Raw genomic sequence first — 24,978 nt, 5'->3', positions numbered from 1 at the left:
ATATTGCATAAAAGCACTGCTGCAGACTGAAAGAAAAAGGATAGGAAGCTATGTTTTGACATGAAATAGCAGCTCAGTGGTTGAAGATGACAAGGTAGTTTAGGACTGCCTTCCACTATGAAAAAAGTGCATGACTGCAACTTCAGTGTCACAGAAAACATCTTTCTGTACTGTTGAGTACATTTGACACGTAGCCCATCAAATCTGCTCCAGGCCAGAGCACCATTACAACTTTAAGAATTCCTCAAAACACTGTTGGTCCTAAACCCAGAAAGTTTCCTCTTCCTCCATCCAAAAGACTTATCACCATTTTTCAAATCACTCTTCATGTCTAGAACCTCTTTACTGCCTTTGTCTGGAACATATAAATCATAAATAAGAAAATCCTACTGAGTCAGCAACTGTCTTTACACAGAAGAGGCTACTTAACAAGCAAAAATGGATGCAAGACAAGCAAAAAGGGTATCCTTCAGGCAGAAGGAGGCAAAAATGTAGAAATGGCTGAGGTGTGCTGCTGACAAACTACAGTCTTATTGTAGATATAGGCAAGGAAGTAGACACTGATGCATGCCCACAAGGCTAGTTGTAATGCTGACTGGTACCTCCACCGTTGACATTTTCATGGTTTAATTCTGAGACTTGTGAATGTCGTGGCATGCTAGTTCCTGAAGCAACAGATTATTGGAGACACTTAGGCTTTCATTTAGGAATTCGGTGAATCCTAATGACCCCAAACTAAAAGACAATGATAAGCCCAGCTATAAAACCACCTGTGTTTCGGTTTTTTTTAATCACCTCTTGTGGTTTATATGCCAGGAGACTATCCTAGAGAGAAGCTTCCCAAGGGAAAAGCTTGAAGCCATCACTGATAGAGGGGATCGTGTTGGCCTCAGGGCAAAACTTCTGAGAAATCTTGAACTCCCTTTGTACTTTGTGCCTGGTTCTTTCAAGCCAGAGTTGAATAAACTCAACCCAGCACTACAGCCTGTTAATTTAACAGGCAGGCTACTACTGCAGCTTGGCAAGTCTCTCCAGTGTGATACTGCCCACCTATGGTGGGCTGCAGGAAATAGTGCACACACCGGTTTTCCTGAATTACAGCCTCTAATCACACAGTTGCCTGGGAGCGCACGTGTAGCATTCTCTGTAGAAAGACAGATCCATCTTTGTCTCACTTTCAAAGAAGTGCTGCACCCTGGAGGCATTCAACCTTTTAAATGGTAAACTTCTTCAAATTCATGCTTCAAAGTTAATTCCTCAACATTTTACTTTATGGTCTTCTACACTGAGAAACCTCAAACTCCTATTATTTTTAACCATCTTTATAAATATAGCTATGTATCTTTTCAGAAGCGCACTTAACTTCTACAAAGTGGCTGTACAATACCCACAATTAGTCCTACTAGTATTTTGTAACTCACTAGGATATTGTACAATGACGATGCAAGATTCATTACCTAGAAAATACAGTTTGAAGAGACAAAAGTATATACAGAAATTCAAGAAGATGCATCGGTTAGGGAAGAGAGCTCCCATCTACTTTTCAGTGTCATCACTAGAAAACTAAAGGAGGAATGACAAACCTTACATATTTACCAAGTTCCACATAAGTAGCTTTCTCAGGCTTCCCAGATGACAATTCTAGGTCAGGTTCAGGTCAAGCACATTTCGATGTCAAAACACTTGTACTGTTATTAATGACAAGCCTCCTTCTAACTCTAGCTTTAACCTTTTAACTCTGTTTCATAACTCTTAAATCATCCCTCCTCCACCTAATGAGTACTTACAGCAAAAAAGAAAGTTTACCATGATGAAAACTAATGCAACCAAGAGTCACATCCATTTTAAGAAAGATGATGTTGCTTGCAAGATGTGAATGCTCTGCTGTCAAGCTTTGGGCAAGGGGCTTCAACACTGCAAGAATGAAGGAACAGTGGAACGTGAGCCTGACTGACTCCGAGTCTTGTGTCCTGAAAACCCACAATGTGTTTAATTAATAAGTTATGGGAAGATTAATCAAAATAATCTTGGAAGTGTGTTGCAAGGGAAACAGATTGCAAAAACAGTCCAGGAAAAAGATCCAGTAAAGAAGAAAGCTGAAGACACCTCTCTATCTTTGACATATGCTAGCTCGTATATGACATACTCTCCTGAATTTCCACGGAGAACAACTCCAGCACAGTGGAGCCCTATTCTATCAGATTAAGGACATGTATGGAAAAGAAAGAACTTTCTGGGGGGCCGGTCTGAGACTTGGGGACACACACACAGGGCTCCAGTGCCAGTGCAAACTTTATCCAGAGCTCACAACAGGCTCCTCAGACTTACCCCTTCCTGATCCACAAAAGCACGGTGGAAACAGGCAAAACAGACTAAAAAGCAAGTAATAATTCCTCTGCTATTCCTCCTCATCTTCCTCCCCAAATACCAAACACTGTATTACATTCTGGTTTTTGGTGGGAGGACAGGGAGAAAAAGACTTTTGCCAGATGACTGTCCCACCGCTGAACACGGTACTGAGAGCTTCTTGGATGCTACAGAGGGGCAGTGGGCAAGGAACCTGGTGGGAGGAAGCGAGTCCAGGTCACACGTGAAATGAGCACCAGTTTTTCAGAGGCCACTCCAGCATATTTGCATCTGGTACCACACCCACTTCCTTCCCAAAATCAGGTGCACCAAGACAAGGCTGAACACATTTCAGAGGCATTTTAAGAAATTTGCACTGGAAAATCCCTCTGAATGTATTTGGAGGTTTTGATGCCCCCCGCCAAAATCCAAAAGAAAAACATATGGCCTGGGGCTATAGATGCCTAAACCTCCCTCCATCCTTCCATGGAAACTCCTATATAATGCTGCCTAGAATTTCTTCACACACACTTGAGACAAGATAACTATGTATCATGTTGTTATTAGCCAAAGGAGAAGCTAAGACCCTAACTGAAAATTAAATACAGCTTGTCATCGTGTAACTTCTAACACCTTCTAACAAAGGCCAAGTCTCTCAGACTTTCCTGAGCAGGTTCAAGAGGTCTGGTGGACTTTATCCTCGTGCAAGCCAAGATACCAGGTTATCCATCTGTAAACATCATCACTTGAGCCCCAAGCTCAGTCTGGTATATCAGTATTTTCCTAATAGTTCTCTGGATTATAAATGATATTTTAACTCCAACTTGTTGTCCAGAATGACTGCATGTCAGGAGCAGATCCCCTGTGGTCTGAGGAAGCTTGCTGACAGGAGAGGTCATGTAGTATCTAAGACACAGTCTGTAAATGCTTTCTTCAGATGGCCAGGAATTTTGTGAGGTTATTTTCCCTTAAGAACACTAAATCTTTAAAGACAAAAACAGAAAAAAAAAAGAAGAAAAAAAAAAAGAAAAGATGTGAGCAAATCACTCTTCTTGGTTTCTGGCACAGCCAAGTGGAATATGATAGCCTTGATTCTGCTTTATGGCTTCTAAAACCAAAACAGTTAAACAAAAAAGTAAGACTTCCCTTGCATTACACATTGCTGCCTGTTGGTTGTCTGTTAACCCCAAGCAGGCATGGAGCATGCTTCAGAAACCTGAATAAATGGCTTCTAAAATATGCATGCAGTGCTTGATATAGCACTGAAGGGGAAAAAAAATAGAAATTTTTTAATATGAACTTGTTGAAACATTTCTACTAGAGAAACTTTGCAACTTCAAAGTAAGAAAAGAACAATTTGTCTGCCTTAAGACCAAGTAAACTCTTACACAGATGCTTCTCCAAAGCTTTACAGCAAGGTATTAGCACGGCTGAGATAAAACTTGAATCTCAGATCTCAGTTTCTTGTTTTAAGCTATGTTAAGTTGTAGACATCACAGGATGTATTTTGTCTAGTATCAAAATACACGTTAGCTGAAGACATACATAGGAGGCCAGAAAAAGCCAGGTATGAGAATGATGACAAAACCCCATGAACAGGGGAAATACATACGTCTTTTTGCAAGGGCTTTCTGATGTAACAATAGAGAAACAGCAGACAAGAAATACTGAGTGCTGACCTTGTTCCCACCCCTACTGCAAACCCATGGTCTCAGTCAGCTTTTTGAAACAGTATTTACATTTTGTGTTAACCTAGCAGTGTTCCAATAACTTGCAAGAAAGAAGAAAATGCAAAATAAAATAATAAAAAGAAAGAGCAGAGGTATGTGTGGGTGGAGGTATTTCCATATCAAGTTACAATGAGGAAGTATGTAACCCTTCCGTAAGCAGTGCTCTACACAAAAGCAATTCAAAGCATCTTTCAGAGTAAGTATTCTCTCAGAGCCAACACCGTTTATCTCACAAGGCCAGACTATCCTCTTTTCAAGTACTTGTACATGGATGGCATAGTGTCAGGTAGATAAAGCGAAAGCCATGCCAATGCCCATTTTTGCTAGCATCTCCCAAAATTTCACAGCGTTTTTGCAATGCAATTTAATTTTAGGGCAGAGCTGCAATTCTCGGAAATGCAAGATATTAAACACATCATTTCCTTTGCTGCTTATATGTCATCTGTTAAAAAACACAAACCCCAACAAACTTAAGGTTATCTCCGTTGTCATCAGGATGAACACAGCTTAGTGAAAGAATTCTTGGCTGTTACACAAAAAAAAAGTCCATTTCTGAGGAGTGTGGTAGGGGAAGAAAATGTGTGGTGTTCAGCACCACTTCAGGCCAGTTAATAACAGATATTAAGTCAGAAAAAGGTCAAGTTCTCTGGCAGCTACCCAGTCCTGAGCAGTTTAAGACAGCCAGCTTTTTGGAACAGAGACAATGAAGTGAGAGGAAGAGAAGGGAAATATTTTTTGAGCAATCCTACTGCAGAACAAAACCAAAACACTGCTTTTGCTATAGCTACAACCTTCTTGAGTTTTTCCCCTGAGATAATGCCAATAAGCCTAAGCTACTTTGGTAAAATAGATTCACTACCTTTTCATGAAAGTTATACAAGATAGAGCCAGAAAACACAAACCCCAAACTTGTTTAAGCTTATTTAGTTGGCTTTCTTGGTTGACCCAGTTGTTTTTTAATTATGGGACACAAGATTTCAGATCTCCTTCCTTATCAACTCTTGTGCTGTGGCATGAAGTGAGCTGTCATTTAAAATACTTTTTCAGCATTACATTCGCGTACGTATTACAATATGTCATTAGATGGACAGTAATGCAAAGACATTTTAACATCTAGTTTCTCACACTCATTGGGGTCATTTCCCTCAAGTCTGTTACATTTTTCTTTTTTCTGACATAATTAATTTTGCTTGATCTTTGTTGAACTTAAATGAGAATATGTACTTACTGACAGTAAATTGTAAGCATAATTTATCTTCTTTTATCTCCTTTTCCTGCAGTTTCTCAAGCCATATAATAAGGCTATGCTCCTTTATTCACTAGGATGAGGCAGCACTAAGCTTCATTTCTATAGCTCCATCTACTGGCAACCCCTTCCTCCTTACTGGCGCTGGCAGCTGAAGGTGATAGTAAGGAAAACAGAAATCATTACCCTGGTATGTTGTATGGTATCTTCAGATCAACACCAGTTATTTTGGGAAAAATCCTTAAAAAATGCCGTTTATGCATAATGTTCTCAGACTAATGGTAGTTACATCACATTTCCCAAATTTTAGGTCATACCCTACAGCCTGAAAATCATATGCTTCCCGTATAGCCTTATGCCACAACGCCTATGCAGCAACCTGAACCAGGATAACCTGGCTATTACAATGGTTTAAGAGAAAATTTATTTTTCACAAGTTTAGAAATAACATTAGAAACCCCCTAATAATCTATGGATGTATATTTCAAGCTGTTCAACCTGGATCTTAGTATATCCAATACTGATAAGGTCTTTTGGGCAGGCTTATATGGTCTCTGTACTCCCAGTATACTTTCCGGCCCCAGCACATCTCTCTCCAGCTCTGCCCTCTGGAAGAGCAAAACAGAGAAAAACCTCCAAACCTGCACTTTAACTGTGGCAGGACAAAAGAAGTTCTCCATTGCTTCCTTGCCTTTCCCAACAGACCCATGTACTCGTAAGGGACAGCAACTGAACAGAGCCAGTTTGGGAATCTCAACTTTCTAGCAGAAATAAGTGTTTGCATCTCCAAAAATAAACCTTCAAAACCAGAAGAGTTTCTCCCCGTGTAGTGAGCAAACAATGGATAAACATAAAGCCAGTTTCAGAGTCAGGAAGGGAATGTTTCCATTCTTGTATCAATCTACCTTCATTTGCAGCTTATGCCATAACAATGCACATTAGTGAGTGAAGTAAAAAACAAAAGGGAAGTCAGGGAACTCACTTTCACCACCATTATTGGCTCTACAAAAGTATCAGCAAAAACCACCACAGCTAAAGAATAAAGTCTTGCTGGCAGCATGTCCTGGACTTTACCCATAGTGCACAGGTATCAGATCCCCTGGTGAGGTTTTCCCTTTGGATACATACGTAAAAAGATTTCCTAGTAAGTGTCATTCAGTGGCAAAAAGAAAATTAATATTTAAGGGTGTGTTATATCACTATAATTCTGTTAATTTTTTTTCTTTTTAAAGTAGATATGCCACAAAGTTAGAAATTTTGATAAAACTTCAGATTGTCTGTTTGTATCTAATAACTACCATTTCCCCTCCACAAGGTTAGGGCTACTTTAGCCTTTTCTAGTGACTGAGGTCACGTTGGAAGCCATGAAACAGGAGGGAAGGAACTCTTCTTACTCAAGAGAAGTTTCTACATTGAGTGGATCTTAGCTCTACTTATAATTGGGCTTTATCTCTAGAAGGGTTTTACTCTTCTGAAAATGCAAATAAGTACATGAAAACCCACAAATTATTTCTTCCTTAGTACAACTTAATAGATACTGTCCTGTAAAATAACCAAATAGGTTTCCGCCTTTGAGGCTGAAGTCTATTACATAAAAGCATCTTTCCACAGAAGCGAGCATTAACATAGCTGCGGTCAGAAAATGAGAACAAGAAGTCCTGTGCACTGAACAGAATCAGCACTGGAACAAAGGGCCTAGACAGCAAATAATTTTTAAAATAGTTATTTGCACCGCATGCCAATTATTTGATTTTACACATTAAAAATGAGCTTTGAAAAATAGCAGCTCTTTGATCCCAGAGCACCCTCGCAGCCTAACATGCCAGTTACTTGCCCAAGGAATTGTTGCAAATAATTCATCTGGACAGGGGTTTCAAGCCAGAGCGTCTTGTTTCTTCTCCAGTCGGCTATTGAGAGTGACGGTGCCTCCCTCGGAGGTTCGCAAGGCAACACAAACAGCACCGTGTTTCTCAGAAGGGCACCCGATGCCAGTGAGGAAACCTTTGCTTAGTACGGTGGACTTGCAGAAACACCATTGGCAGGGCCAGGGTGCAGATTAGTTCTGCAAAGATGTGAAACCAGTAGGATTTGGGGTTGGTGACCTCGTGCCAAAGACCACAACAGGCAGACTGCTTCAAGCGTGCAGACAACAGAAACAGGCTTTGAAGGAGAAGCCAGTTTCTTGCGAGTCCTAAGTGCCAACCGTGCACCACACTCGGTCAATACCTCTTGCTCTTTTGCAACTCCAGAGCACTCGTGGACTTCCTGGAGGGCCCGATGGCCTGCAGAGGAGGCTTAGTGACAGGCGTGATGAGCAGGGCATCCAAGAGCGAGCGGTAGACACTAGGTTCAGAGAGTCTAGCAAGCATTCAAAAAGACCACGTAAACAAACTAGGTGACCAAACAAAAATCAAGTTGGCTGGGACCACTGAAAACCCAAAAACCCTTTATAAAAAGCCTGTAAGTTCTGTAGCAGTATGGAGAAACTGAACCTAGGATAACTGATGTAGAAATTACGCCTAACTAAGCAGTCCCCAAAGTGGAGGTTGCACACCACAAGGGGTGCACAACACAACTTATTAGGGTGTGAGATGAATTCTTTTAATTTTACTTTATTTTTATCACTAATAAAGTAAAATAGAAAATACTTTGAAAATAGTGTTTATTTCATCTTTTTTCTCATCCTTTTTTAATTTCTGCTCTTGGGTATGTTTTATAATGTACATAATGTATTAGTACATTAGGACTTTTATATAATTTAGAAATACATAAATATACATATATTGCATGCTCAAAAATTTTTTACTGATATGAATACATCATCAAAATAATTGAGACCACTGGTCTAAGTAAGCCTTTAGAAAAAGCAATGCATTAAAGATTTAGATGGAACTCAGAGAGTTATTGTCTTCAAGCATGAAAAAGTTACTCCAAAATGCAGATTATTCTTTGTCACCTATGTAACACAATTGTTATTTACAGTTAATTTACTGCCTGAACCATAAAACAGATATCATGAGGATAAGAAACATAGAATTACTCACCAAGGTTCAGAGCAGCAGTCTGTAGCCAAGCTAAAAATAGGGCAAGGGAGCCTTGGACACATTCTAACAATTTGCCCACCACACTATTGTAAAAGAGCTGATTTTGCAACCCTGCCAGGGATCTATTATTCTTGTATGAGCTTGAACTTTCTTAAACCAAGCTATAAATTGTTGCTTTTAAAATTGGTATCTACCTGGCCCGGACAGCAACGGCAGCAGACACGGCAGCAGCAGCCATGCTCTTAATTTTTGATCTCTGCTTGAAAGGAGAAAGAACGGGAAGAGGAGCAGGTCCAAACTTGGGCAGACGTCCCAAAGGATTTTCTAGCAGTACTTTTCTAGCACAAAAGCTTTGAGCCAACAGAGGAGAAAACAGAGAAAGCAGGAAAGATTGACAGAGACACAGCACAATACCGGACCGCACTAACTGCTGGAAAGTTATGCAATTGTAGGTTCCTAGCTCACAGAGACATCAGGCAATGTATTAGCCACTTGAATACTCAATCTAGAAAACAGTAGTTTTGATTTCACCCACAAATAAAACTTTCCCCTCATCAAGTCAGCATTCAGCATCTACCAGCTTTCATATTCCCCATCCCAGACTCTGTCGCGCACCCCTGGGTCATTCCCACTGAATGAGGGCCCAGGACGCTCCCTGCGGATTCACCTAAGTCTCCACGGTCCTGACAGAAAAAGCCCTGAAGATCATTCAGCTTCTCTTCTTCTTCATAATAAATAATAAACACGGAAAACTTTGGAATATTTGCTGATATAACTTCAGCAGGTCTATTCTTAGCCACCTTTATCAAATTCAGTGTGCTCCTCACCCCTTTTCATTTCCCCTACTTATTTATCTGGGTTGGGAAGAATGTGAACGGGGCCGGGGGGGGGGGGGGGGGGGGGGGGGGGAGTGAAAAACCAGACTGGCTCCAAAATAGTTCCTACAGTGGTGAATCTGTAACTCAGACTCTTACTTTAAAATTTCAAGTTTATCCCCAGAATTGCTGTGTATTTTTTTAAATAATTTCAGAAATCAACACTCCAAACACTTACACAACTATACTTTATACCACTTCTCAGATTTAAATGCAAAAATGCTGCCTGAAAACCTTGCTTACACCTAGCAGTCTGCTGTAGATATACCTTAAAAGATTTACCTTGTATGACTTACTGATGATTTAGACTGCCAGCTTGAGATTTTATTGAAAGAATTTGTTTCTTGAGTAGGCAGAGATGCATCGTGCCTGCCCAAAAGCAGCAAGAGAAGAAAAGTCATTAATCAAACACTTATTCACCTCTGGCAATGCTAACTAAAGCTCAGGAGGAGTTCATTTAAGGATATTTAAAAGCCCTCCTTATCCATAAAAAAACAACCAACCAAACAAAAAACAAACCCAGAAGAAACAGAAGAGGTATGGTTTAATATCCCACAGAGTTAATTACTGAGGGAAGCTCACTCTTTCCCTATTGGTAAACACTGTATTCTAGATGTCCCGTCACTACACAAGTTAATGCTTTTATTCTCCTCCAAAAACTTCAGGCTACTGGACAATTCAAAAATACACATTTTATGACAAAGGTGACTAACCTTTGAAAGCCAGGTGAATAAAATGTGGAATATCAAAGCATCATACGTTGTGCACACTCTACTGTGCCTTCCCCCCAAAACCTTCTTCCACACTTTGACACTGTATGTTCACCCCACGTCACCAACTTCCGACAACAAAGTCACCTTCCAACTGAATCACCTACCCATGACTTGTTTCTCCGCCTCCATCCAAGGGCCACTTTACTTTTTGAATTATTTTTCTAACTTTTGCTTAAAAGCTACTCAAATTTCTAATTTCTATGCAAATTTCCAGAGCAGCGTGATGGTCAGTAGATACCTGCAAGCTGCTCCATCTTGACAGCATCATCATTAAAAAAATAAATTATAAAATTATAAAGTTGTAAAAAAAAAATTATACAATTATTTTAAAAAATTATAAAATCATAGTTTCTGATCATGCCTTTTTAAAAACAGCTGGCTTGGATGTACCTGGCAGGAGCAGGAGGCAGCCCAAGGGCTGTTTCCACAGGTGGGGTTGCAGAAGGCGGCCGCACGGCCGTGATGGTGGGCAGGGGGAGCTCGGGGGTCTGCGTGGCCACAGCACACTTTGCTTTATCAGCTGTCAAAAGGCTTGCTGCATCTGGAGCAGGCAACTCCGCAGTTATTTTCCTAGTTGATGTTAATTCACAAGCAGTTATAATGAGACAACATATGGAGAAGAAATCTCTCATTTGATTAAAAATACTGAACAGTAATGGACACCTCTTTCCAGCTGGCGTTCTTCAATCTTTTGTTAAGAACAAGAAATAGCACGTGAGGGCTTTTTTTTCTTCCCTATGAACCAAATATTCATCCCCTAGGAATCAGACCATGCTGAAACTGGTTCTTTGGAGCACTTTTACAGCTGAAGCTTGAGAGCTTAGAACCAGGCTTGTTTAACGACAAAACCCAACCATTTGGGTAGTTGAAAGTCGTTAAAAAACAGACAACAAACTTGAAAGAGAGCACAATCAGTATATTAGAAACTCTAGGTTACCTAGTGTAAGTAGATGACACTTTAGACACTGTGGCTACTTGCCTGCTGGTATTTAAAACCTGAACAATTGCAGGGTGATGACGTGTGCACTTGGGTAAGGCTTCCAAAGGGTTCTCAAACAAAAGTTCTCAGAAGTAAAAGAAAGCAGAAGGACAAGCAGTGTTCACCACAGGAAAGCAATATTTTTTCCCCCATATTTTACATCCTCTTGCTTGTCACCAAACCAAGACAACCATGAAAGCTGACAGTTGTAGTTTGGTCAGTCTGAGACCTCCTCTTCTCCCCAGCCTGATGCTCATTTGCCAATTAAATGAGCAACTCCTGTCTTTGCAATTTCCCTTTTGCATGATCACTACAATCGAGGGAAGGTGTTAGGGAAAATTGATGTAGAAATGTCAAACCTGCCAAAAAGGAGGTCTGGCTGAGTTGAGGAGAGTACAGCAACAGTTACAACAATTCATGACAGAACAGGGGTATGCACAGATTATACCCTTTCCTGGAGTTGCCCTCAAGTTCTCCAGAACTTCACACAGCATCTCTGTGAAGCTTTGTAAGTCATAAAAAGGGCCTTGAAGAAGGTGAGGAGAAAGAGAGTAAATCACACACTGGGTATACGCTCCAAAGGGAGAGCAAGCTGACTCCAAATCTGATTCATACATACATAAATACATACTCATCGTATTTCCATTTTTCACTTGCTTTAGCAGTAGCTAGAAAAAGACGAAGAAATCACTCCTGGAGATTACAATTTCTGCAGAGAATATTCTTGGCTATCCACTAATCAGAAAGTGCTCAACAAAAATCAGGATTAATACCTACTATTTAATACTAAGTCTTTGTATTTATGACTATCAGGAATAATTCCACTGAAAGAAAAGATAAAAGTAGGACTGTATTACTGTAAAAAGCATTTATATAAAAGAGCAATCTAAAGACTTGCTGGCACTGGATTTGCTTTATATTAGTTATATATTTCTCAGGAAGTGCCAGATTCTGTGGTTTACATGGTCTAAAGTTGCCAGGATGACTTTTTAAGACGACTTTCTGCAGCTTTCTGGAAAGACTGTAATTGCTCTTAAATATTTTGTTAAACTTATAGGAGGACATTGCATGTATGAAATTAAGTAATAATACACTATCAATTACAGTAGTTGGCTGTATCACCATATGACTAGTTTAGGCTTTCAATAAAGAACTAAAACTACAATAAAAAAGCATTATGCTTTATATTATGAAGTCTGCCTAATAAGCAGCAAACCTAACTTTAATCCAGTAATCAAATCCAGATCCTTCATACATTTCACAGCAAGCTCTTTCTCCTTCTTGGTGGTTCAGTAGTGGGTGGTACAAATCAGAGAGCTCCAGCCAAGACAAGATGGAGCCTACTAGGAAAATAAAGACCTGTGCCAGTCACCAGCAACAAATGCAGGGCTTTAGTGGCAAAAGTCTACTGACCTGCGGATGGCCCAATTCTGCTTTACTAAAAGTCTGACATGGGACACACCAATTGCTCTATATGGATTTCTGATAGCTACCGTTTTACAAAAAAGGGGGATTGGAGATCAGCTTTGGGTGTATTTCCCACCCAAAAGGGTGTTATAAAAAAGCAGCAACATCAGCTCAGTAACAAAACATAAACCCCAAACATAGTTGCTACACTGATTTCAGGAGAGAATCAAGACTACATAGCTTTGTTAAATAATTTATGTTTTCCTTCCCACATTCAATGCTAATCCTTCCTTCTACAGCTCTGCAGAAGCTGCTCAGACTTCTGCCCTTCTTGAGTAGAAAATACTCATCATCTACTTTTTTGACTTTTTGTATAAACGCTTTGGCTCTCATCCTGAACCACCATGAACGTAGCTGTCCTTTCTGATTTCCTGTGGCTAGTTTTAAAGCTGCTCTCTTGCTAGGTTAATTTTGCCAAATAATAAACTTAGAGCCATAGGTCTTGAGTGAGAGTAGATTTAAATTTTGTTTCCCTGGACACAGATCCAGAGCTAGAATTTAGAAAGAACTCCTTGGTACTCAGAACACAGTAGTTGTAGTAGTATCTGCAAGGCATCTGCAGCTCAGCAGGTGTAATCATACTAGAGTTTCATTGGTAGATATGAAAATCCATTACTGAAGCAGTACTTTTCCCCCTGCCTTTTTCATCCCAGGTTTTCTGCTCAGCTGCCCCTGCCCCCCCCCCCAAAAAAACCCAAACCAAACCCCCAAAACCACACAAAACAAACCACACCATGAATATTGCCATACACCTTTTCTGTGTATTCTTCATCTTTGCTGAGTCATAACTACTCACCCCATCTGCTTTGTGGGATTTAAGAGAACATGCTGCTGAAACCACCTCAACCAAATCTTCTTTTCTGTATTGGCTCAAACCAAAGCCTACCATGAAGGTACTGGCCTGCTGTCCAAGCAAACCTCTGTCATCACCCACCATCCCTTCCTGACTAATCTCACATCAGCTCACGAAGGTACCCTCTTCTCCCAGACATCAAAAAAGCCTTCAAAGGCCACTGCAACAAAACAGACTTGACATGTTTTGTTGTGAGGTTTCGCCTCATCTCTCTCAGCTGGTTGAGACTATTGTTTTAAAGGGGAAACTGTCAATCCCAAATCTTAGTATTAGATTTCTAGTTGCAGAAAGCCCACACAGGTATGGGCAATAGTATATTCCTGCATGTTTTTCACAAGGACAAGTCCATTTAGGGGCCTGGCAAGACCAGGCACTGTTCATTCAATTCTCATTTTTAAAGGAGCAGCTTTGTTTTGTGTTGTAACTTTCTGCTTCTGCATGTGTAATGAACACTACCTACCCAGAATTAAAAACCACTCCTGCACTATGAAACACAAGCCATCAGAAAATGTTATTGACCTTCAATAATAGCATCATAACCCTCCAAATTACTGTCACTTATATTCAAAATTACCGTCGCTGTCTAGTACCCATAGGTGACTTCCAAAACATCACCAATCTGCCAAGATAAGTGCCAGTGAAGCTATCCCAGGCCAATGACAGGAAATTTGCCACATAATCATCTAGTTTTCTTTGACTGCATCATAGCACCACATAGTGCTATGAATGAAATAATCCACTTATTTAAAAATTATTTATAGATTTTTAAAGGCACTTTTCTGTGTGTTGAAGAAACCTGAATTGACTTTGGTGTTGTTGAGACCACTGAAAAGTTACTCCATCCAGGTGATAGGGTGGATACCCACTGACAACATACCAACACACACTAAATATTGTGTTTTATTTTAACTGGTATCCGCTCAGCTTTATTTCATTTCTCTTCTCCTTCTCCCTCCTACCATTTCCACAAAAATCCCTAGTCATGGCAGATTAATAAATTTTATTTTAAGTGAATGACAGACAACCCTCTCTCTCCCAAGACAGACAAATCTAAACTAGAACAACATATAGATAGATTGTTAACTGAAGCAAAACACCCTCCAAATGATTTACCTCCCAGGATCTGCTGCAGCAATGTGTTCAGAAAGTCTGGGAGAGGGGACACTGCCAGGGGAGGACTCTGCTATCGGCAAAAGAGCAGCTGCACATTCTGGTCTAGCACTGTTTTCACTCCATTCACAGTAACAAAAGCAAATGGAGACACACGGAGAAAGAGGTTTTTAATCCACATTGAAATACTATGCTGAACAGGAAACACTATGCACGAAAGTGTTAGTAGATTGGAAAAAAAACCCAAACCCAAACCATGGAGCTTATAGCAAAACACAAATAGGGTGATAAAATGATGCACAATACACTTAGGAAGTGTCACACTTTTAGTGAAGGTTGAGAAGTGTCCTGCTGCTTATGAACTCAGAAAGCCAAGTAGTATTTCAAATTTACAAAGATGGAACACATACATTTAGTATTACATTATGCAATGGAAAACTTTTAGGAAATACTGGAAAAGAAACAGACAAGTACTAGGGGGATTCACTCCCAAAGTTTTATACACTTTTTGCTGCAACTTTTTTAGCGCATTAGTTTTGTGAAGGTTAGACTATATATTTCTCAATATTTTTTCATATCCTTTCTTTTTTTTTCAGTTGTGATAGGAAAAAAAATAAATCTAGAAATTGTTGTCTTAAAGCCCTCTACTTGAAGAAAAGCACCTGTGAGACATCTCACTGTAATACACAAATACAAAAGTAAACTACGAGGTAGAAAGCAATCACAACCACAAGTTTTGAGCAGACTAAATTAGCAACAGTAGTAGGCAATACTGCCTTTTTTTTTTCTTTTATTTTTTTTAATATTAGCATGCAAAATTGAGTATTTAATAAGGTAGGGAGCCTTAAGTGCTGAAAATTATTGAACAGACTTAGGAATGACGAGGGAGCAGACCTCATAGGTGGTAAAGGTGCAGATGGAAATTCTGGTACAGGTGGCATCTCCAAAGTCTGCGTAGCTACAGAGCTTTTATTCAGATTAATACAGGTATCCTGCTCTCCTGCTCCATTAGGTAGATCTGCAGGTATGCTTTACAGATATTTATGACATAGAGGGGAAAAAATAAATACATTATTTATGACAGATTGTTTCAGGACTGACCAAGAATGGGACAAATATTTTCCAGTGGCTATGGATTAGCTAAACTACAAATCTGGAAAATCCAGACACATCTCTCACCCAGGACAATGAACTGACTCCATAATTTAAGGCCAAAATGAAATCTGTACCTGGTTGCTCAAAAGGAGATGGTTAAAAGTGAACATGTAAAACATACTTGGAGATAGGGTGCCGCAGAATTAGAACTAATTAGTTACTAAAACACATAAGTAAACTTTACATAAAGGCTAGACTTTGCCTTTCTAAGCTTTAAGTAACTTGTTTAAGAGTTGCAATTTACACATTTCAGAGAGGGCTTTCCAATTCTATTTCCTGTCCTTCCAGCTGCTGATGTTTTATCCACACAAAAAATCCCTAGTGGGTTACAGTTTAGGGATAAACAATAACAAAAAAAATCCACAGGGCATTTGTCTTAGATAATGCCTGCCTGAAAAGTTGGATATTATTAGATTGGGATATTTATCTGTAGATTACAGATGGAAGAGAGGTTTCTATTTCATTGTTTACCATACTCATCTTTCCAGGTGATCTCTTAAATGTAAGCTTATTCATTTATATCAAAAACCACTCAGAATATTTTTTCAAAGATCAGATGTATGCTGGGAATCAGACATGAGCCAGGGCATGTTATCCACATGCAAATGGAAAAGCAGTCCGTTGTTTTGGAAACAATAACAAAGTCCAAAATTTAACGTCAACAAGTGTTGTGCAATGGGGATATTGGGCAAAGAGATGACATCATTAAAACAGTAAATGAAATTCATTTTACACATTCATAAAACATTTTTGGAACTAGTGATTTGTTACTATGAATTTATAGGAAACCAATAATTTTGGTAGCCTTTCTCAGACTATTCTCATATCCTCAATAGACAGACCTTATGACTATCTATGTTTAATTTTAATCAAAACAGAGGCGTCTATACTTTGGTTTATTTAGAGAGGCTTTTTCTTCCATTTCTTGCTAAAGCAGCTCACCCTTCAAAGGGATAAGAGCTGTTAAGATAAATAAACATAATGGTAAGTTAAATACCAACATGAAGATATTCTTATTACCTAGGGACATCTCCAAAATGTAAAAATACTTGAAGGTCAGACCATTCTGCCCTTATGAAGAAAACTTTACAGAGAGTCTAAGTAATATCCTTTCACAGTTTTCATTGCACTGATGCCCTCTGAAACTCCCATCTTCCTTTCCATTCACTAAAAATTCTTTAAACCCAGCAAAACATTTTTAACACTACTTCACATTCTTACTTTAATAAGCAGTATTCTATCAAATAATTATATTGTGGTGTATGTGCACTCAGTAACATGCTTGGGTTTAGTAACACAGTACTCGCTACTGAGTTACACGATGGCAGGGGTGGGGTATTAAACTAATTGGCACTTCTCATCAAAATAATCTTTAGTGAAATTATTGAAGTGAACATTTTCCCCTACTATCCCTAAGGAGTTAACCCAAAAGGTGTGTAAGATGTGATATGCCTTGGTCCATCATTACCAGTGCAAATCTAACTGTACTTTATGCTGTGCATTGTTAGGCATCCACATCGGTGACGGTTAGTGTTAGATAACTTGGCTATTACCTGAAGTCTCCATTTTCTGTTTGGCTTTTCCTAAAGATAAAATGACAAATAGCATAAGCTACTGCTGCACTGTATAGCAGTATAAACCATCTGAAAAGGAAACACAAGCTTGAAATGCTTCCAAAGGTCTCCATTCCTTTCAATTTTCCAAGTTGTGGAATAAAAAAAAACCACACACACCACCTCCCCCCGCCCCCAAGTCTGCAGAATCATTTGCAGTGGACGTCGATCTGTTCACAGGACTAATTCCATCAGAAAAGCATGTAGGTCAGCTGCACAAACTACAAACCAATTGCAATGGTTCTCATTAAGCAATTATGAAAGATTGGGCTTTTATATGTTCTTTACAATTCACCTTTGAGGTTTGAAACTTCTCTGATTCAATAAGCATTGCAAAAGCCAAGAGCAAGTTTTACATAGCAGAATTCTTACTTCTGTGGTCCCCCACTAAAAGTCAATCATTTTATTGATTTCTGCAAATCTCATGTCAAACACAAACTCATACCCCATTTTTAACATGATGAGGACCTCTACTACTGTGGTAATTTTATACAATTCGGATTGTTTCTACAACACAGCAGGGATTTAATTATTTCCCTTACTATAACCTGTGAAAGTGCAATGAAATTACAGCTCCGTGCACAAGAAGACTATTCAAGGAGTCAGAGAGACTCGAAAGAAAAACAGACAGAGCTAAGATAAAAGCAACTTTTATTAAAATACTCTTCAAGCTTCAGAAAGCATAAATTAATGAATGTGTAGCTACTATAATACATTATTTTACAGGAGAACCACAGGGCCATGAAGCTTTTATAAACACAAGAAAGCCTATGAGCTTCACTCTGTAATAAATAAATACTACTGTCTTGTCTTGTTCTTGTTAGAGGATGTGTTGAAGCTCTTACAGGTACACAGCAACATTCTGCTCATTTTTTTCTAAGTTTTCCACAATATGAACATATTACTAGTTTAAGCAGCAGAATCTTTATATTGAGCTTGCACTTCGATTCACAACATCAGAATTTTTTTTATTATTATTTATTTTTGATTTGCTTAAAAGCAGTCTGTCTTCTTGCTCTACTTTGTAAAACATTTACAACCACTCTAAAATTGACCTGCTGAAAATCTAGTGAAATCCAAGATAATTATCCTGGTAAGTACAATAGCTTGAAACAAGTGCATACAGTCCCTCTTCATCTTCTTCCTTCAGCCCCAAAATCAAAGTAATACAATTTCTTATTCGTTTGTTCATAATTTTCTGCTTTCTAACAACCTACAGTAACTCAAACTCAGCAATGCAAATGACTCCTTTAAGGCAAAAAAAGAACTGCAACAGCCATCTCTCCTCCCCCACGTTGGGAGATTCAGTCACCCAAGTTGTTCTGTTTTAAATACGTATTTTTTGTCAACTAGTGATTAGCACAAAAACATTTTAATCTCATTTTTTATACATCAGTAGGAAAGTGTTAGAAAAGTATAGAAAAGGCTAGAATTTCTCTCACAGTAAGGCTAGCGAAATAAATTCTCTTTTTTCTCTTTTTTTTTTTTTTTTTTTTTTTTTTTTGCAAAGCAGATGGAAAAGAAGAAAGGAAGGAAGTGTTTGTATTTTGCTTTTGCAACTTGGGTAAAATCACTGGACATTAAGAACACGTGCTGAGACTTCATGGTGCCAGTCACGTAATTTTGTATATTTGGGGCTAAAGACGTGGATGGGAACCTTTTCCCTGTGGAAAGAAGTGACAGAAGAAAAATAAGAAAGAAAGAAAGAAAGAAAGAAAGAAAGTTTGTCTTAAGCAGTTTCACAAGCAAGCATGCAATCTCCATGCACTATTTCTATCTGCACATTGCCCTTCTCTCTGCCCAAAACTTGGATCTAGTGTTAGGTAAAGTCAGTAGAAAAACTCCCACTGACTGCAAGAACCATTAGATTTAGCCACGGGTTGGTCCTCATTTTGAACAACTTATCCCAAAGGAAGGAGACAGCTGACCCTCGTTCGCAGTCCAGAACAGTAATATTTTCCAGCTATGCCTTGCAATCTGATCCACACACAAATCAAAAATGCCTGGTTAGATTTAGGAAGAGGAAAACACGTCAACAAGCTGACCTTGTACAGAAAACCAAATCAGTCCAAGTTTATGGAAAGTCTCAAACTCCTGCACAAGCATTAATACTGGACTGCAGCAACAAATTTTAAAAGGTCGGTCTACGCAGAAAAATATCTTGATTTTTACATGCTGAAGTAGAAGGCAAAAAAAGAAGCAACATTTTTAAAACACCCAGATGTCACACAAATGCATCAAACACTATCAGTTAAGAATTAAGACATGCACAGTATTAAAAGTAATAAAAATGGAAAACATCAACTCACTTAGTCTTCTTTGCAGCTTCACGTTCTGGTTCTTTCACTGCAAGAAAACAGAAAATTTTTATTTTCAAAGGCACGGTACCACCATACAGTGAGATTCTGCCCTGTGCCAACGCATTTACCAGAGCAGGAGATTACAACAAGGCTCGTTAGGACTCCTCGATTCTAAATACACCCCAGTGGAAATGAGGTATGTCTATAAACTTCAAGAGCCCCTTTGCCAGCAGGATTGCTGAAAGGTGGCTCTGCTGCTCTCTGCCCTTTCCCTTGGCCCACTCTCCACATCGGCATTGAGAAAGGTGAGTTGAGAAGGGGAAGATGAATGGAAGCTGGGAGGTATTTCTTTTGGACGAACATCTGGGGGTTTATATCAGGTGATAATCCAAGGGTCTGTCTGCAGTCAGGCTGTGAACCGTCAAGGTGCTAGAGGACTGCACACGGGATAATTTAAATTCCCAGCCCTGATTTTAAATTTGACAAACCTAGTTGCAGTCACTTTCTTATAGTACTTGTCAACGTGATTAATTCATCAGTACTCGATGACATGTTATTTGATGTTCAGGTCTTGCACTCTGCCCTTACAAGGATTAATGACGAGAATCCGAAGATAGACAATGATCCATTAACAGATTAGCACAACGCAGGACCACAAAACAATCAAGGAACTGTCCAAGTTCAGAAGATTTATCATGCAGGGACAATAATCCTTATTTGGGGACATGTTACCATTGGCTTCTAGAGTAATTCTACCAGAAAATCAATAGTTGATTTAATCAAATCTGCCCCCAGGAAGGGGGTCTGTTTTCCTCACTGCCTTCTTTATTGTAGCACTAGCTGTGAAAAGCAGAAGAATGAAATAATCACCTCTGCATTAACTGCCTCAGTCTGAATATAACTGAGCTCAAACCTCCTCATAGCACTTCTGATGGCCTTTACACAACATTACAGATCTCACCTAATTAATTGTAACTGAGAGCATAATATGAAGTCTTACCACAAAATTATATGACTGGGAATGACCTTCTCTGCATCATCTGTTCCAGTTCACAGTACATGTAATCACATCATAATGTGAGCAGAGAACGGAAACATGATGTGGGAATAAACTGAGGAACTATGGATTTATGCTTCGGATTGGTTAAATCATTGCAGATCACATACTTTTGCATGACTGTCAAAGATTTTCTACATGCCTGAAAACACCTTAATTTTTCTGGAGAATTGAATTTTAACAGGAACATTACCATTTTGGTTATACAGGAGGGGAAAGAAACAACAAATACATACCTGCCCATATCTTTGGGAGTAGAAATGGAAATTTTAAAATTTATCTAGAATATATTAATATTCAACTCAATCAGGAAAAATGTCCAGTAATGAATATGGCCTGAACTATTTAGCAGTTGCTGGAGTTTTACAAATATATTTTCCTACTATAGTCTTCTCAAACTTTTTTCTTTTAAAGAGCTCACCAAAATTCTGCCTACTGGATTTATTATCTAATTGGGAAAAATGCAAGACATGTGACTGAATCATAAAATCATAAAATCATAGAATCATTTAGGTTGGAAAAGACCTTCAAGATCATCGAGTCCAACCATTAACCATGCCCACTTAAACCATGTTATTATCTCCCTCCACCCCCAACTTTTAAAAACACCTATCTGTCCAAGGCCATTACTTTTATTTCGTTTACACCAAACTACTCACTATGATCAGTGCCGGTGATTTGGGCAAGGATGCGGAAAGAGCGGGACTGGGTGGTGCCTGTCCGGGGATGCCAGTCTTCGGTGTCTTCAATCAGTCGCTTCTTGCTGGCATCGCTGTGGGTGGGTGTGTGGTAAAACTCTGTATAGGTATCCACAATGTGCTTCCGCGGGGGGCTGTGTTAAGGAGGAGAAAGCAGTGAGTGAAAAGCTTCAGAGACCACCTGGGTTGGGGTAGCTACAAAGACAAGGGCAGAACTGTGACTTTTCACAGCATTTAAAGGCAGCTTCTGCGTTTGAATGCAGATGTGCAGCAGTGAGCTCTACAGGCACACCTGAACACAGATTCAGTTCTCTGAACCAAACACAGCTTTATAATTACTCTAACCCAACTGAAATATTTTTCCTTGTTTCACTGCTGAAACATTTGAAACAGTAAAAGACAGTGTTATCAAGACATTTACACGTTTAAGCCTTTACCGTTTGGGTGGGTTTTTCCTTGGAGATGACAGAGTAAGACAGCAAGAGAAAGTTTTCCCAGCATGAACAGGAAAAAGAAAAAAGAAAACAAGAAATAAAGTCAGAAAGTGGAAATAGAAGCACAGCTAATTATTCTATTGAATTAGTTTTGTGGGAAAGAGCACTGAAATCCAATTAATAGTGATATTCTCATTCTACCACCAAAACCACAGCACAGAACTCCCATACTTAGATTAAACTCACAGCGATTTCCTTACAGGGATGAGAGGGGAATTTGTTTTGGTAAAGCAGGGCAGTCTACTTAGTTAGGATCAGGTGCCCCTCGACAAGTTATCACCCTGGTTCACAAGAGGCAAAGCACTAGCTGTGTGCAAGGGCCACCTAGTACATGCCAAGTCTTTTGCGCCTGGCAAAGCCTGGATCAGAACCAGGCCATCTGAAAGTGTATGTAGCGATGTTCTGGAGCATAACATGGAGATACTGATGCTCAATATCCTCTCCAAAAGTCAAAAAAGTGGGGTAATCGTTTCATCTGGAAATTTTCCCCCACAGTAACCTATATGCTACTACCAATCCCTGCGCTAGCAGATTTGCAAGAATACAGGGGTTTAAAACTTTGCTTGCAGTAACTGATGTAAAGAACATGTAATGGCACTGATCACTTTAGGAAAAGGGAACAGAAGATTCAAACTATATATATTACTCCTAAATTCTACAATTGTTATCCCAAAGCATTAATCTTTAAGACCCTTTAAAATGTACACTTACTTTTCCATAATCTACATAAGATCAACTGGGCAAAAGTAGCTCTTAAGACATAACAATTCTAATTAAAAAAAAAAAACTAAAACAACCCAACAAAACTTTAAAAGTCACTTTTATTTTTGCCACTACTTCCCCGCTGTACTTTTAATGTCCAAAGTATTTCTGGTGAAGAAAGGTGGAAAGTATGAATGAGAACGATGTAAATTATTAATTGTCAACAAGTAAGAATTAGGCCCATTCAGTGGAATGCATTAGTAAATACTTAAGCTTAAAAGAATACTTAATACTTGAAAGAAAGAACGAAGTGTAAGGTATCATACAAAATTATATAAAAGATTGAATTTTTTGACACACAGTATTAGTGAAGTACATGTATCTCGTATCAAAGTTACTAAAAGGGGGAGAGGTATAGAAACAAAGACAGTGGTATTTCCAGGATGGAGTACAAGAAGTAGAGAGAAAAATGAAGTAAAGCATCAAAACAGTTAATAGCAAAAATAACATCTGAAAATTAAAGCAGTAATTAAAGGTGTGGAACTACATGGAAATATAATTATTTACATGCAGTTGACTGCATTCTAGCAACTACCACAGTGAAATAAGTAGTCTTTCACATTTGTTGAAAGTGGTATTATAAACAAAATATGCTGCTGACTTCTCTTGTGGATCCTACTGGTCCCTTTTTTAAGGCTTAAGAGTCTAGTAGTAATGACTTATTGAAGCAACCAGGTGGTGCCAGAGACAAAGGAAAATTCAATGAGATGGGCTCTCCCTTAACTCAGCCTTGAGGCAAAGGGAGAAAAGACAAGCCAGTAAAACCTCAATCATATTGATCATCCTTAATATGTACAAATCACAGTATATGGATGTTACTCTTATTTTTGTTATACGAATTCAGCATCTGGCCCTTCATTCCATAGTCCTCAAACCATTTTTGCTTTTATACTCTATTTCACCATTTACTAGTTGTATTACCAACACCAATCAGCCATAGGTTCACCAAGAATTTATCAATACGCACAAACACCACACAAATGTTTTGTGGAATAAAAAAAGCTGCAAAATGTAACACAGTGGAAAGCAAGATCACATCATGTCCAATGCAGACAAAACCATTTACTATACTAAGAAGTTACTAAGAAAAGCTGAAGCTGTTTTGCAAAATTTAAATATAAAGCTCTGTAAGAGCTATAATTTTGCAAAACAAGAATACATGCTGGTTATTCCAACAGGAAAAACGACCATAATTCAACTCCAGTGCTGTTGATACTAACTTTGTCACTGTTGTTATCTGCAAGGGAAAAAAAGTATTTGATGTGTTAATACATTCTTTGCTTCTTAAAATATTACAGGAGTTTCAAAATCCAAGCTCTTGTAAAGCCATACGTCACGTAAGTCAAACTTAAAATTATCAAGAGAACCTACAAGGGAAAAATTTAGCCCAGCTGAGCTTAAAATGAGTGAAGTATGTGGACATCTTACCTGTTTTAAGCAGCAGGCACGTTTTCATGCAAGAGGTGGCAAGAAGGGCATAATAAAAACATAACTGCATGCAGCCTAATGAAGGCAAATTGCTTTCTTTCTAAGCCAGGACTCAACAAGGGAAACAACACTTCCTTCCCCATCCTGAAGTGAAGGCAAATAGTTTACATCCTGAATGTGGTTTGAGGGGAGCCAGGAGGGTGGGAGGAAATTCCGAGTATGACAAGGTGCATGTCTGAAGAACTGCATTTGCTCAGCAGTGCTATTTATGACAAGATATGTTGCCTTCTTTTTTTTTTTTGAGAAAATGAATAATATGAAACACAGAAGCAAAATGGAATTTATTGCAAACTGATCAATTATTCTAAACTTCAATGTTTCTGATATTTCATGAATGTCATTGATTCCATTTTAAGTGGGGAGATAGTCAAGCATCATTGTAGACATGTAATTTTTCTAAGTAAAAATAAGTAGTGTAGCGGCAGGCCAATATAATAACTTTAGGGGATTTTGTTTGCTTGTTTTTGTTTTCTGCCTTAGGACTGCAAGAGAGTTAGATAGCGCAAACACACTATTGTAAGAAAGATGGCAAAATAAAGTAGGTTTTTACAGCTCTAAACATTTTCAAGCTTTCCCAAAGTAGATCTGCAAGATTGGCAGGGAGACAGGGATTTCTTCACCTGTCGGCTGCGATACTCTTCAGTTGGTATTATTCATCCCCTAACTGTAAGGTAGGGCACGTTACAGCGCTCACCCAGTCATCCGATCTTGATTGTCAAGCGCTTACTCTACGCCTGCAGCACTTCCTTCCAGAAGACTTAATTTTGTTGCTATTGTTCCTCTTTTTCAGTACTAATTGCTGCTTTTGATTACTCCTTACACAGTTATTTGGTAAAACAGCATTCCTGGAAAGATAAGAGATGGTTTGGCAAAGTGTATTCAACAAGACTACCAGCATCAAGCAAGTCCTTGGGATCTCTGAATTTCATCCCACTTCTATGCAGTGTGGACCCCCGCCATCAGCTGTTTAAGAAAGGGCTGGAAGTTA

At 38.9% G+C, this 24,978-nt stretch overlaps 2 protein-coding genes across 4 annotated transcripts in view; both read right to left on the bottom strand.

Annotated features, from left to right (window-relative positions):
• Window positions 1–17,123, bottom strand: part of LOC142032284 (PDZ and LIM domain protein 5-like) — a 50,399-nt gene extending 33,276 nt beyond the window's left edge. The window contains exons 1-6 of the mRNA XM_075030776.1: window positions 15,318–17,123; window positions 14,427–14,543; window positions 10,405–10,584; window positions 9,524–9,610; window positions 8,561–8,716; window positions 7,549–7,680 (exon numbers count right to left, since the gene is read on the bottom strand). Of these exons, the coding sequence (XP_074886877.1) occupies window positions 7,549–7,680; window positions 8,561–8,716; window positions 9,524–9,610; window positions 10,405–10,584; window positions 14,427–14,543; window positions 15,318–15,364 (719 nt within the window). The 5' untranslated portion in view covers window positions 15,365–17,123. The remainder of the gene's footprint in view (window positions 1–7,548; window positions 7,681–8,560; window positions 8,717–9,523; window positions 9,611–10,404; window positions 10,585–14,426; window positions 14,544–15,317) is intronic.
• Window positions 17,124–17,825: 702 nt separating this feature from the next.
• The window catches only part of LOC142032288 (PDZ and LIM domain protein 5-like), an 85,002-nt gene continuing 77,849 nt past the window's right edge, over window positions 17,826–24,978 (bottom strand). For 2 of the 3 annotated variants that reach the window (XM_075030790.1, XM_075030801.1), the window contains exons 6-9: window positions 21,684–21,701; window positions 21,208–21,380; window positions 19,501–19,537; window positions 17,826–18,855 (exon numbers count right to left, since the gene is read on the bottom strand). In XM_075030790.1, the coding sequence (XP_074886891.1) occupies window positions 18,762–18,855; window positions 19,501–19,537; window positions 21,208–21,380; window positions 21,684–21,701 (322 nt within the window). In that variant the 3' untranslated portion in view covers window positions 17,826–18,761. Of the gene's footprint in view, window positions 18,856–19,500; window positions 19,538–21,207; window positions 21,381–21,683; window positions 21,702–23,722; window positions 23,740–24,978 lie in introns of all 3 variants that reach the window. The other variant, XM_075030811.1, reaches the window with a different exon arrangement.

Source organism: Buteo buteo, chromosome 1, assembly GCF_964188355.1.
Source record: "Buteo buteo chromosome 1, bButBut1.hap1.1, whole genome shotgun sequence".
Lineage (NCBI taxonomy): Eukaryota > Metazoa > Chordata > Aves > Accipitriformes > Accipitridae > Buteo > Buteo buteo.
Note: the sequence above shows the minus strand (reverse complement) of the source record. Positions and strands in the feature narration are given on the sequence as shown.